This window comes from Perca fluviatilis, chromosome 7 (genome assembly GCF_010015445.1).
Source record: "Perca fluviatilis chromosome 7, GENO_Pfluv_1.0, whole genome shotgun sequence".
NCBI lineage: Eukaryota > Metazoa > Chordata > Actinopteri > Perciformes > Percidae > Perca > Perca fluviatilis.
The window spans coordinates 33,735,441-33,750,653 of NC_053118.1; the positions used below are offsets into that span (position 1 = coordinate 33,735,441).

The 15,213-nt window shown below is 42.6% G+C and overlaps 1 protein-coding gene across 2 annotated transcripts in view; it reads left to right on the forward strand.

Moving 5' to 3' along the window:
- Positions 1–15,213, forward strand: part of bbs9 (Bardet-Biedl syndrome 9) — a 190,189-nt gene that overhangs the window by 102,800 nt on the left and 72,176 nt on the right. For both annotated transcript variants that reach the window (XM_039806472.1, XM_039806473.1), the window contains 2 exons: positions 2,657–2,839; positions 12,900–13,149. In XM_039806472.1, coding sequence (XP_039662406.1) covers positions 2,657–2,839; positions 12,900–13,149 — 433 coding nt within the window. The remainder of the gene's footprint in view (positions 1–2,656; positions 2,840–12,899; positions 13,150–15,213) is intronic.

Here is a 15,213-nt window from a genome sequence, read left to right on the forward strand (position 1 = left end):
ATTGCTGCCTAACCCTGACACACACACACACACTCAGACGCACACACTTCACTTAAGAGTCTTCCATTTCTGTTTTTGCAGTATCAAATGGCGAGCGCTGAATCCATTTGTCAAACAAACTGCAGGCGTGCGTTGGCGCTCGGGCCTGCCGATCACTCATTTATCTGAACACACAGTCGTCCATTAGTCCCAGATCTGCTTTCACCTCTTCTTTTTCTCTCCGTCCGTTCATCTCTCCTCCTCCTTCTCCTCCTCCTCCTCCTCCTCCTCCTTCTCCCGTTTCCCTCCTCCTCTTCGTCCGGCTTGTCCTTTCTTGTTGTCCTCGTCACCATCCGTCTGGACCTGTCATCACTCTTTCGCACCGCTCCACTCATCTCCACTCCTCTGTTGTTGTAATGATGGAGGGATGGAGGGATTGACCCCTGGCTGGAGGTCAGAGTTCACCTGGTCGCACCACACCTTCATTCATGCATTCACTCGCTCTCTGTTAACCAGTTCTGAGCTGTGTGCTTAAGTAAAACCCAGAAGAACTTATGCTCCACTTGTGCTGCTTTTCCTCGTTTTTCATTTCAAAGCAAGTATTCAGTTTCTGTTTGCTCTTCTCCAGCTTTCTGAACTCTGCAGTTTTTGGGAAAACATGCGATAGGAGCATGCGAATGCTGCAGAAGCCAACCTGTGTAAAGTGTAAGGGCAAGTCATCCAAGCAGAGGTGTATAGCGAGCAGTTTATTTGAACACTCCTGTGTTTAGTCCTTTTAGTTCAGTTGATTTTTTTTTTCAGTTGAGAAAGAAGCAAATCTGTAATTAAACTGGACAACCTGAAAATGGGATTGTCAGTCCTCTTATCCAGAGTGGTTGTGACTCTGTTTAATCTTAAAACTATAGGAAACAACCATAAAACTAAAGGGATTATGGGTAGAAAGACATGGATTCACTTCCTCCTGTTTATTTGCTGGATGGTTTCAAGGTAACGGTCGGTAGCTAACATTAGCAGATAAGCCCTTACTTTTTGATGTTCAACTGCCTGCCGCTCAAAAGAGAGATACAATTTGTATCTCATTTCCATAATTTTGGCCAGTTTTGGCATTTATATATATATATATATTTTTATATATATATATATATATATATATATATATATATATATATATATATATATAAAATTGAAAGTAAGCATACCAAAGATGACTATAATAATTACATAGGACAACTGTGTGTGCACAACTATCAAAAAGAGTATATTATATGTATGTATTGTGTGTGTGTGTGTGTGTGTGTGTGTGTGTGTGTGTGTGGTGTGTGTGTGTGTGTGTGTGTGTGTGTGTGTGTGTGTGTGTGTGTGTGTGTGTGTGTGTGTGTGTGTGTAATCCTATGGGTCAGTTGGAAAGATCCATCCCTGTTTGATTAACTTTTGATAGTTGTGCACACACAGTTGTCATCTTTGGTATGCTTACTTTCAATTTTACTTCCAAATAAAGTGGTTCAGATGATCTGGCTAAACTGTCGGTTTGTTTTCTTCATGTTTCCAGATCCAAGCAATTAACGTGATGTGTACAATGTTAGGATAACGGATGAAAATGATGAAAATGATGTGATTTAGTGAAATGATCCTTAAACATAATGTGTAAAATAGTGTGAAAAATTATTTTGTGTGGTACATCTTTTTGTTCCCTGCTCCCATTTTGTGTCTTGACCTTGCATCCGCAGAGAACTTGACATTCCCAAACATTACTTTTTTTATTCAAACGTGTAAAGAGTTGTGAGGTCTTAATGGTAACAGCAGGAAATACAGTGCTGAACTCTGGTCTCCAGTGACCACATGTTTTAAAAACAACATGTTTTGATGAAGTTGTTCAGGGTGAATACAGAATACAGAGTAAATCAGCCACCTGACAGACTGGACTGTGACCGTAATGGAGGAGCTGTGGACTTGATGCACATAAAACTGTTTACACAGGTTGTGCAGTCTTGTGGGAGAAATGGGTGTGTCGTAGAGGCCCAGAACCTCCGAGAACCAGAAGATGATTCATGATTTGTTAGATACTGTATTTCCAATAGGGGAATGTATTTTGTTTGTAATATCTTTAGTGATAAATGCCTTGTTTTTATTAAATGAGGGAACATGTGCAGCGTTTCTTGCAGTCTTTAATCAGTGAAATGGCCCGCAGGAAATGTTCTTTAGTTCTCACGCTTCATTTTCAAGGCGGCGATGAGATGGTCGACACAACGTGGTCGACACAACACGTTTAGGTTTGCTGCGTCTTCGGGTTTTTAAACTTTGATTCTTAATGTTGAGGACACCTGTTTCGTTATTTAATGTCTCAGAACAAAGTGGTACCAGAACAAAGTAGTACCAAACAGCTGTCGTCCTTTCTTCTGCAAAAGGGGGACAAACCCTGGCTTTAAAAACACTATTAATTGGCATCTTTATTCTCCTGTATGCTGTGATTCCCCTCTCAAGAACAAGCATCAGCACTTTTATTCAGTTGTTCTCTGCTTTGAGAGGAGATTGTTTTGTTACGAATGTCACGAATGAACTGTCAAGCTCAGCTTTTAAGAAGAGAAGTCCTAAACGTCCTCAGGATAATGGGAATGTTTCTATGCGATTAGTGTGATATTTTCAGCATAGACATTCACTGACTCCTTCCTCCCCCCAGGTGATGGCGCTGGCGGAGGCCGCGGAGGACAACCGAGCACAGCTGGAGGAGGCATTTGTCCGCCTGCGGAGCGCCACGCACCTGCTGGTGCTGCTGCTGTCGCTGTCGCAGGGCCTGACCCCCGACCAGACGGCCATCCTGGAGGCCACGCTGCTGCCGCTGCTGCAGGACACGCCACAGCTGGTACACACACACACACACACACACACACACACACACACACACACACACACACACAGGAGGCCATTAATATGTCAGTGTCTGTCCATCCATCTGCAGCCTGCTCAGTAAACCCAGCCGCCGCTTGAACACAGACTCTGAAAACTTTAAAAATACATTAAGTACTTCTGGTACCTGAGGAATACACACACACACACACTCTCAATCACACACTCACTCTCCGACACTCTTTGCGCTAAGGGTGTTTTCTGTGGTACCTGTTTATGATTTAAGCATTAAAGGTGTGTGTGTGTGTGTGTGTGTGTGTGTGTGTGTGTGTGTGTGTGTGAGAGTGACAGACAATGCACACAAAAAAATACACACAAGAGGTCAAGGTCACAATAGGCCTCTGTGTGAATGGATGACATATTGCTCTTTAATCAGCTTCTGAGTCATTGTGTGTGTGTGTGTGTGTGTGTGTGTGTGTGTGTGTGTGTGTGTGTGTGTGTGTGTGTGTGTGTGTGTGTGTGTGTGTGTGTGTGTGTGTGTCTGTGCGTTGCAGGGGACGTGTTGACAGAGCTCCTCCACCACGAAAGATTTCTCACCCCATAGAGACTCTGAGAGTGTGTTTGTGTGTGTGTGCGCGTGTGTTAGTTTTTCCACAGCTCTGATCAATCCCCTCAACCTCTCATTACCACTAAGTCTATTTCCAGCCTTCTCTGACAGCCTACACACACACACACACACACACACACACACATCTGTGTCTTTATAAACAACAGTACATTAAATATATTTTACAGCGTATACACACACACACACACACACACACACACACTGTAGACAGGAATAGGTTTAGAAGGTCAGTTGATGATCCTCAGGGGACTGTGTACATAAGTGTGTGTGTGTGTGCATGTGCGTTTTTTTAAATGGGATTAATGGCATTAAGTGAATTTGCAGTAATCAGGGTCACGTCCACAACATTAAAACAAACAGGTGCACTCATGACTTATTTAAGAAAACACAACACACTTTCCAATACAGTGCCATGACTACATATTGTTTTTGTTTTTTGTTTTTTTTAAACGTATCAGGACTTTTTTTTTCTTTTACTCTATTTATTAAATGATATTTCTGGTTCATTATAACTAGAACTAAGAATGTATCATTGAAGCCAAAAGTCTCACATTTAAGGAATCACTTGTGTCTTAAAGTGAATACTTGTGGTGTTAGAATGGATGTGCCTCATCACACTCTTCATCTCAACCTTTGGCCTTTCCATGTGACCGCTCCGATCTGGTCATTCCAGGTGAATGCAGTTCCTACTCTCAGAGAGTGTCCTTTCAGTGGAATAAATCTCAGGAATGTCATGGACAAGAATAAAGCCACAGAGGAGGACGGAGGGAGGAAAAGCTGGATTAAAGGAGGAGAGAGAAGGTTTAAAGGGAGGAGGTAGAGGGAGACAGAGAGACAGACAGACAGAGAGAGAGAAGGGTTAAAGTAAAGACGGATTTATGGTTCTGCGGATGCTCCACGCAGAGCTTTTGCCGTAGCCTATGTACTGTAAGTGGATTGGAGGTTATACTTGTGAGTTGGTGTGTGGAGGCATAGTGGGAGCAACCAAGGGCCAGCTGTACGTACATTTGTGAATGTAGCGTTATCAGCGCCATGGCCAACCCGCAGAAAGCCCACGCTGTGATACCTCAGCTCACTCCGTATTTACCGAACCTGCAGTTCATCGGGTACTCAGCGCCTTTCTCCGCCCACTATAGTGTACATTGTGCGCATCTTTCTATCATGGATCAGCCATCAAGTCAGTCAAAACAGCTAAAACAAAGACTTAGCGATGACGAAGTTGATCTGCTTCTTCATGAGGTAACAGCTTGATACGTGTTTTTTCGGCGTTAGTGGTGGGGAAATGTATGTATTGACTAGTGCGCTGTAGCAAAGCATTAAGTACTGGTGCTATGATACGGCTGAGTGCAGACTGCGATATCCCCACTGCTGATGCTATGACTGTTCGAAATGATCCTGATGCCAATATTTGTAATGTAGCGAGGAGTTTAACAGCTGCTGGAATGGGATGTGAACTCTGAGTAGGAGATTCAATGTCATCTTTGATTTCTTCCAGTAACTCTAATATTGCGTGGCTGCTTAATCTGTAGCGATTAATGCTTTGGTGTTGACTCGAACAGGAAAAAGTGTGATTCTTGTGGCAAAACTCTTTTCAGCTCGTCTCCTTTGCCTATGTCTTCGTCTTGCTCGGATTACTGCTGCCATTTCACCAGGAGGCATATGCGAGGAAACCCGCTTGCTGCTGGTTTACACCTGCCTTTAAGAGGTGGAGAATTTTCACCGCAAAACAGAGGCGCGCTTTCACGGGCGGTTTTGTACATACAATACATAATTAGGCGCACTTTACACTTCTCCTCCCATCTCTTTATGGGAAACTCCCACTTTCCCCTTCACCCTCCCATGAATGCATTATGCATGACACGGAAAAGCGCAATTGGCCATTTTCAGCTCCCGCGACAGGCAGTCTGCGCTTTTACCTCAGTGCAGCCTGTTTGTACATACCTCTCCATGCTTTTACGTGCACATTGCGAAACAAATACGCCTGAAGTGGGCGCAAAAGCGTTGGTACATCTGGCCCAGAGTGGCTCCCCTGTGCTTTCTGACCACGGTGGGAAATCTGTAGCAGGAAAAGTTAACCCTCTCCTTGATTTCATTTTGTTGTTTATGGAGAAGGAGAACCAGGAAATGAGAAGGGGGAAATGAGAAGGGGAAATGAGTAGGGGAAATGAGTAGGGGGAAATGAGAAGGGGAAATGAGTAGGGGGAAATGAGTAGGGGGAAATGCAACAATACCAAGCCACAGCCGAGTTGCTTGCACCACCGCAACATGTAATACATTTTTTTTTTTAGAGGTGAACGCTACGGTTTAGGGTCCGGCGTAGGGTAGGATTCTCTACGTAGCTATGTACGTAAAGGAGACAGAGAGAAGAGTTTAAGGGGGGAGGAGGAAGAAGAAGAGGGAGCCAGAGAGAAGGGTTTAAGGGGGGAGGGAGAGTCAGAGGGAGAGAGAGAGAAGAGTAAAGGGTTGAGGACTTAATTTCATCCAATGTCCGACTCCTTTTTTTTTTATTCTTACATTCATCCTGTATATGTATATTTTTTGTATCTGTATATTTATGAGCCATTTATTCATTGATTGGTTAATTCATTTATTCATTCATCCATCCTCAATTCATTGTTTCGGCCATCATCCTTTCATTCGATTTGTGAAAATTTGATTGGGTTCACCAAGTGTGCATCAAAATATTCTAATAATCATTATCACAGGTCTCGGGACATGGCCTCATGGGCTTTAGGCAGCTTTTCCAGAGAGATGAGTAAGTCCTTGAGATGAGAGTTAGGGTCTTAGTTCTGACATGGAACTGGTCAAAAAGCTCCATTTTGATGTAAGCCCACTGTATCAATTGTACGTGGTCTAGATGGGCGTATGAGCATTTTTCAATTTAGATCTTCTGTCATCCAGATTCTGACAACTGGACAGTGAACGGACACGATTTCGAGAGATTGTAGCATTCAAACTGCACATGTAAAACTATAAAATGGGAAGGACGAATTTACGGGGGGCATGTTCTCCTTGCCCCCCGTTGAATTGGGGTTACTGGTAACAATCAGGAAATCCTGTCTGTCTGAAGAAAAAGTACTATGCGGTTATAATCCCCATTTTTATACTCCTCTTTCTTTACATCCCATTAGTGAAAAGACACTCCTGTATATGTGACAGAATACAAAATGACCTCATGTCATCTCTCACATTAGCTCAGATTATGTGATTATCCAGCTGAAATACAAAGTGCAAAGAACTTTAAAAATTTCAAAAATGTGCGGCCGCCAATCACTAAACAGGGGGAGCTTTTCTTCCTTCCCAGAAACATGTTTTAGACAAGAGGAATCCCTCTGACAGCAGTCGTATACGCCCGGAATTCTTTATCTGAACTAAATAGACAAAAATGTTTAGAATAAGGTCAGAAAGGAGAAAGGGGAGTAGAAGTTATTCCTTTCTGCGCTAAAAGAGGTGGACAGAGTGAAGAGGAGAAAGAGAAGGAGGAGGAGCGCCAGAGGAAATGCATCTGTGTGGTATCTAAGTAAACGTCTTATTTAGTTGCAGCCAACCAGAACACCTCCCCCTTTTCTTCTTGCATTCCTCCTGCTTCTCTCTTTCCACTCCTCTCATTCCTTGTGCTTCTCTTCCTCTTTTTCACCTCCTTCTCTCCTCCAACCACTCTTCTTCATCAGCCTTCCTGTCAGTTTCTGCTCTATCTTTTATCTTACCTCATCCCTCACACTCTTCCTCTTTCCCTCTTTTCCTCACCTTTACTCCCTCCTGGATCCTTTCTTCCTTTTTTCATCTCTTCATCAGCCTTCCTGTCAGTTTCTGCTCTATCTTGTATCTTACCTCATCCCTCACACTCTTCCTCTTTCCCTCACCTTTCCTCCCTCCTGGATCCTTTCTTCCTTTTTTCATCTCTGCATCTCCCTCGTCTTTTTTCTGTCCGTCCTTCTCTCTGTCTCATCCTCATTAACCCTTCTTAAATCTCTCCTCTCTTGTCTGCTTTTCCTTTTTTTTTTTTTTTTTTTTTTGGGCTGTCTGGGGGTTTTTCCTGTTTCCCCCCCCCCCCCCCCCCCCCCCTTTTTTTTTTTTCTCTCCCCCCCCCTTCTCCTTTCTCCCTCTCTCTCTCTCTTTTTTTTTCTTTTCTCTCTTCCCCCCGCCCGCTGCCTCCTTCCCCCCCTCTTCTCCCTTCCCCCCCCCCCTCCCTTCTTCCCTCTCTTTTTTTAACCAGAATCCATCATACAGCCATACAGCCTGCCTCACTTCCTGCGCGCTTAACCAAAAAATGTCTTTATAGTACCTGAAAATGTTTTTTTTAAGGCTTGTACCACCGCAGAACTATTTACAGCACTGTAAAAAATTTTTTTTTAAAAACGTTCTTTGCAGAATGGAGTCAAATGGTTCTCTGAGCTTTATGGAGGTATAGAGAATCATTGAAGAGTACTAAATGTTTCCAATCTGCAGAATTACAGGATTTTCTTTTAGAAGCTACATAGGGCCATGATTGTGTTTCACCAGGTGTCGTTTTTATATGAAACATATCAGATGGATTTTTGAATCCGTTTGGTTCCATGTGACTGGCACCCCAACTTTACAAGAACTTCCTCTCAACCCAGCCCAGTTTTCCAAAGGAATAAAGCGTCCATATTGGCTCTGCATGAAGAAATGCAGCCTCATCGCTCATCTGAGTGGAGCCAGTCCGACAGGAAAGCAGAGGTGCCAATGCAGAGGGCAAAAAAGAAAATGCAGGGTCATCCGCAATGCCACATCCTGTTGAAGCGAAGTGGTGGACAATTAAATGCACGCAATCGCATACATGTGGTGGATTACACTGTAGTTAACCTCACAATTGTTGCATTCTATGCATATTAGAAACCACTGTACCATGTTTTGGCGTCTGATGAGCCTTTTTTTATCTAGGTAAGTCGATTGAGAACAACTTCTCATTTCCAACGACGACCTGTCACATTCACACAGTTCCACATTCATACCTGGAAGCTGCCCAGTACAACCACAGTCTGATCTGCTGTCCACTGAGCAGCTCCACTGGAGCGGTTGGGGTTAAGGGCCTTACTCAAGGGCACCTCAGTGGTGGTAAGGAGGGACGGACAAGCGCTGCTCTTTCACTTTCCCTACCCAGATTTTATCCTGCCGGTCTGAGGAATTGAACCGGCGACCTCCCGCTCACTTCTTTAACCACTAGGCCACTACTGCCCCTTTAAACACATTGTTACTCCAACTGAACTTTCTGGATCGTTTTTTTGTTTCACTGGTAGCTGAAGCACCAACACAGCCCCGTGTTAAAACAACACAGGGCTGATATCTAAATGACTGCTACGTTTTTTTTTAGATTCCCAACCCTAACCATACCTTAACCATCATTTATTGTTCCGATATTATTGTTTTCATCTTTAATGTTTTTGGCGATGCTTTACCAGATGCCGTCAGTAACTCTGTCCATCTTCCCATCCTTCTATGAGCCTCCCTCCTTTTCTGGGTCATTTTGGCCATAAACTATATAAAGAAGAACACAACAATTTTCATTCCATAATAGGACATCCTCTATCAACTGTTTAAAAAATCTTTCTGTCTTTCATTAAAATCAAAATGAATATAAATCTAAGAAAAGAATATCTAAGAAAATACTAATTGGAGAGTAATATTGATCCCTTATTGCACAAACTGAATTAGATATTTTAAATGTTAGTATTATATTTTGAATTAAACCCACCCCTACAGGCTGTTGCTGTCCATTGAAATCAGTCGTTTCTTTATACCATATGAGGCCTAGTGATATTCAGCAGCATTTACAGTAATTGGTGGTATTTCAAGTTAATTACACCCAGAAGTTGGACAGTGAAAGAAAGTGCAACTGTTGCATGCTGAACTGAGCCAAATCCAGCTTTTCAGATATTTTTTTCAGAAAAAGGAATACACTGATTTGGTCAAGGGAAGCGATTGTGTGGAGGATTTTCTTTCCCCTGGAGACTGACTGTACAACATTGTTCTCCAGAACCATAACTCTGGTTTCTCAAATTACTTTCCCAGTCATGATGAGGATGTCAGGACTGAGGGATTCGTCTCATTGGGAATCCTCCAAGGTTGTATGCTGGGCCCGGGAACATTTTATCCACGGCCATCCAATAATGTCGCAATCACACCTGGGATTGTGGAACCTAATATTCCTGATGCAGTTTGTAAACTGTTTAAGGACAAGAGACTTATAAGACTTAACAAGAGAAAAAAATACCTTAACCATCTACGTCTGTACTTCATCAAAGTGACAACAGTGAAACAAAGAAGCTACTCAGGGAGATCATTTACAGACCGTGCAGACAGTATTAGCCAGCCGTACATCATACAAACGTGTGCTATGTTTCAATAATCGTTAGCCATGACATCCTTAACCTAACCTCAGCCCTTAATATTAATATTATATCAACTTTATTCATGTAGCACTTTTCAAAACAGTTACAAAGTGCTTTATAAAATAGAAATTGGAGACACACATGATGAACACAATTTAAAAACAGCTATACAACATTGAGCAAAAGGAGCTACATAAAAACATTATCAAATAATTAAAATAATCAATAAAATAAAAGTTAAGAGAATGTCTTTTTATATAAATAGGTTTTACGAAGTGACTTAACAGATAAAAGTAAATTCAGGCGCCACCCTATGAAAGCTCAAATGTGTGTTTGTAAGAGGGATTTAAAAGAGGATAAGGAGCCTGCCAGTCTGATCTCCTCAGGGAGGTTGTAAGAGTTGAAAGTGGGGGCCCAAACAGAAACCCCTTGGACCTTAGCTTAGATTGCAGAATGGCTAGCAGAGCCCTGTCTGAGGACTTCAGGTTGCATCAATTGTAAAATGTACCAGGAGCCAATAAAGAGAAGCTAAAACAGGAGCAATGTGCTCTCAGCACTTGATATCAGCACCGTACGACGTACAAGTGGCCACTTAAAATGCACCAATGGTGGAACAGTACAACTCAGCTTGGAGCATTTACTGCTCACAGTAACTTTGATTTGTTTGTCCACCTTTTTTACCAACCCCATGAGAAAAGTTATCTAATCCAGCTACAATAATTATCTGTTGTGCTGGTTTTAGTATATGTAGTAGCATAAGGCAACAACTTAACAATAATAAAAGCAAACAATAAAACGTCAGTATAAAAAAAAGACATCAACTGTATCAGATTGGTTTTGGAATAGATTTAAAAGATGATACTCACACATAGGGCTGGGCGATAGGGAGAAAATCAGATATCACGATATTCTTGACCAAATACCTCAATATCGATATTGCGGCGATATTCTCGGGTTGACAATTGCTGCTTTAACAAAATATCTTCACACTTAGATTTTAGATAAATTATCATCAGTAAAGTGGACATAATGTCTAAGTGGGGAAAAAGGCAAATAATAGAACAATTAGAACAGTCTGGTAAGTTCAGAAATCACTTTACTGTAATGCAGCCTTTAAAACCAGGAAAAGACACCACTTGTGTCATATCACGATATCGATATAATATCGATATAATATTGATATATTGCCCACCCCTACTCACACAGCAATCCTTATTTCCTGTGTCAGGTGTCTCAAACTAATAGCGAGTGTTATTTACTGACACAGGCTCTTCATTTATGATCAATATTCACAAAACTCTTTGATACAGGAAGACGAGGGATACGTGAAGTATGACATAGCACTTCCTTTGCTCTTCAAACAAAGTTCACTTTCAAAAATGTATCTTGAAACCGTGAAGAACAATAACACCTCTTGTGAATCATTGCCGAACATCCACTTAAAGTCTTCACTTAAAATAGCATTGCATGTGCATTTATCCAAAGTCTCCTTAAAAAGTGGAACATGGTCCCTTAAAAAAAACGCTTTAGTCTTCAAAGATTAGTGAATAATACAATCCCTCTCTTGTTTCTGGGTACAGGAAACAAATCTCTCCAATTTAGGCATTAGTGGGAACTTTGTCTTAATTTATCGCTCTGGCGTCGGTCCAAACCCGCTCCACCTTTCTTTGCTTCCTTTCTTCTCGTTCAGGAGGATGAATGTCTGCAGTTTAGGTCTAAAGACATTTAATTTTCCTCCGCAGCATGTGGAACATATGTGTCAGTATGTGCCAAGTTTCCACAGAAACCTGCAGTTATGTTGTTCCAAGCATTTGATAACCTGGTGAGGTATTGTGGTAAGGATAGGTCACCCACCTCCCACCTCTCCTCCTCTTCCTCTTCCCCCTTTCTACTCCTCCTCTCTCATTTTCTCTCGTTCTGGACTCCACCCCCCACCATTGTCTTCTCTTTCCTCCGTTCTTTTATCTGCTCTTCCTTGGTATCTTTCTTTTTTTCTGCCTTTAATATCAGCCTTCTTCTCTATCATCATCTCATCTCCTTAACCTCTCTCTCAGTCTCTCTCAGTCTCTCTCTCCCTGTCTCTCTCTCTCTCTGTCTCTCCCTGTGTCTCTCTGTCATCATCATTACAGGGTTGATTACCTGTCATTATGGCTCATTAGGGGCCTATCAGCATGGCGGCAGGCATGGGGAGGAAGGGGGTGCGGTGTAAGCGAAGAGGGGAGAGTGGGAGGCTACCTGTCAACACACACACACACACACACACACACACACACACACACACACACACACACACACACACACACACACACACACACACGCCAGGCGCAGAGTAACCCATCCAAAGTCATCCATTCAGGCTGGTTATGGGTTCAGGAGTTTGCAGTACAAGATAGGTGCGCTCACGAGTGCATGAGATCAGAGATGTCCAGACCAGATATCTTGGCCAGAGACGCCCGAAGGAGAAAGAGTGACAAAAGACATGTTTCTCTTATCCTCACTGCCTTTTATTACGTGTGTGTGTGTGTGTGTGTGTGTGTGTGTGTGTGTGTGTTCCTTCCCTTCGATTCCACGTTTTATTATTTTGTTGCTCTTTCGTAAATGTCAAGAACATCGTTAAAGCATCAAGATTTAAAGGTCAATGATTGTTTATTACATCTTTTCTGCCTCCTCTTCATCTCCTCTTTTCATCACCGTTATCCTCAGTTTTCCTCTTTTGTCTTTCTTTTCTTCCTCCTAAGGCTCCTTCTCTTTATTCTCGGTTCTTCTCCTAATTCGTTTTCTTCCGCCTATGCTTTCCTCTGTGTCCCTCCTGTCTTTTCTTCCTCTTTTCTTCGCCTCCCTTCTTCTAAATTTTCCTTCCCTCTCATCACCCTATTTCCCATCAATCCCTCCTCTCCTCTGCTCCCTTGTTTCCTTCTGTTCGCTCACCTGCCCTCCATCTCCTGGCCCTTTTGTTCCCCCTCCCTCTTTTTCTTTTCTGTTCTTCTCTTTGTCTCCTTCTCCCTTTCAAAATGTTAACTATATTTTGATAAATGTAAGACAAGAAAGAAAGAAAACTCAACATAATCAAATGTTAATCCTGTTATTCTGCTCAGGGCTGGGAGGAGAGCTGTGACGCCGCCGTCTCCCACCTCCTGCGGAGCTGCCTTTCGCGGAGCCCCAAGGACCAGGCCACGTCTCTAGCCCAGGCAGGAGGCCCCGTGCTGGGCCTGCCCCGCGACACCGCCCGCCTCAAGAAACACATTACCCTGATGTGCGATCGCATCAGCAAGGGAGGCCGCCTCACCCTGGCCTCTGAGGCCAACGTCCCTGTCCCTGTCCAGATCCAGAACCTGGCCGTTCCCGGTGAGTCTGGGAGGGGAACTGGGAGGGGAAAAAGGGGAGACTGAGGTGAGGGAGGGGAAGGGAGGGATGGGTGATTGAACAGATGGCACAGGAGAGTGGAGGATGCGGTGAGGCAGGAGGTTGACAGAGCATACAACGTCGTCGTTGTGCAGCAAAAGGAGGCTGGGTGTAAAAAGCATTTTACTTTGATACCAGAAATTGCAGATTGCATTCCGCTTCCAGGTTTCTTTTAACCATTCGTCAAGGCTTATCTAGTCTTTAACGACGCCGTTTCATTTCCGGGATTGTTCAGGTGCCGCCGGAAATTCCGCCGGATGTCCCTCATTTCGGCTGGTTGAGCGCCACCTTCTGCTTTCTTACTGTTGGCATTCTAAACTTATTCATGAGGACTATGGTTAACTGCTCCTCAGATCTCTGCAGGGTAAATCCAGACAGCTAGCTAGACTATCTGTCCAATCTGAGTTTTCTGTTTCACGACTACAACAACCTTTGAACGTACACATGTTCCACCAAAACAAGTTCCTCCCCGAGGCTATTTTGCAGAGGCTCCGTAGCAGCATTCTATCGTAGCACCATAGAATACTGTGTGGACTAGCCGGACCCTCCTCCGCAGCGCTGTGGAGGAAGGTCTGCCAATTTGAGACTAAGCCTTAACTAACTAGTTTTAGCTGCCTAAATCATAAGTCTTAATCATAGTAGCAGATCAGAAATCTCATATGCTCATATGAGTTTTTTTTGTAATGGTGATATGGTGTGCTTAGAAAGGTCCTGGCAACTGATTTTGTGGTTTGGGCATGAGGAAGTTTTGCTTCCTATCCTCAGATTAAGAATGTTCAGTGTTAAAATCATCACAACTTCTCCTAAGAGTTAAATTCCTAAATTTGTATTGTCTTTTTTTGTTTGTTTTTTTATAATTTATTTAATCATACCTTTTTTCTTTTTTTTTTACAGTTGAAACAACAGCAAAAAAATAAAAAATAAAAGTTGGGGTGGAGTGCAATGAATCTGTCTGGGTATTTATGAGTACGTTTGTGTCCCCTGGTGAAGATTTTAGGCTTCGGCAGGCAAAAACATGAAGCCTATTCATAGTTCACTTTACAGCCAACACGCAGACTCGTATTTAAATGCATCTGTACACACACCCACAGACACACACCAAAAATACTGCAACAAGTACACACTTATAACACACACACACACCGTACACACCGTACATGTGAAATACACACACACTCATTAAAACATAGATATACTCATACACACTGGCACATATAGTTACATGTGCCAGGTACACACACTCATAAAATAATACATACACATCACACACACACTCTTTGACACACACAAACACAACTACGCAAACACACACCTTACGGATCATTTAGTCTTGGCTGAAGTTTATAGAGGTCCCTCTGACAAGATCGTCAATTACTCTCCTCTCTCTCTCTCTCTCTCTCTCTCTCTCTCTCTCTCTCTCTCTCTCTCTCTCTCTCTCTCTCTCCTTTCATTCACTCGTTCCTTCCCTCGTCTTGCCTTTTCTCTGGGTTTCATAAATGAAACTGTAAAGGAAAATCAGTAATTTATGTTTAAATATGTTGTATTAGCAAATTCATTCATAGAAACAAAGCAAAAATGATAAGATTTCTCCATCGTGTTGAGATGCACTTTGGATGCATATTCCATTCATGCAGATTAATTTAGCAGTGCTGATTTATTTCCTGGATCTTTGAGGCCAGACTCGATATTTGAGAGTTTAAAAATGAGGTTAAAAATCCAATATACTGGACTCTTTTTTTTTTTTTTTTTTTTTCTGTACATAAACATAAACCATTTTCAAAATGATCACTAAAATGTGGTCATTAAACAATTATGGACGTGAAAAAAACACCTCCATGTGTACTGAGTGGGTCATTTTCCAGCAGCAAAGTTCCCTCGGCTGGCCGATCTCAAAACCCCTCTGTTAATAAGCAGGGCAGCTAAAGACCAACAGGACCACGCGCATTTATTTTAAATGGATGTGCAACACAGAGAAGTCATTCTACAGTCTGCTCACATTTGTAATTT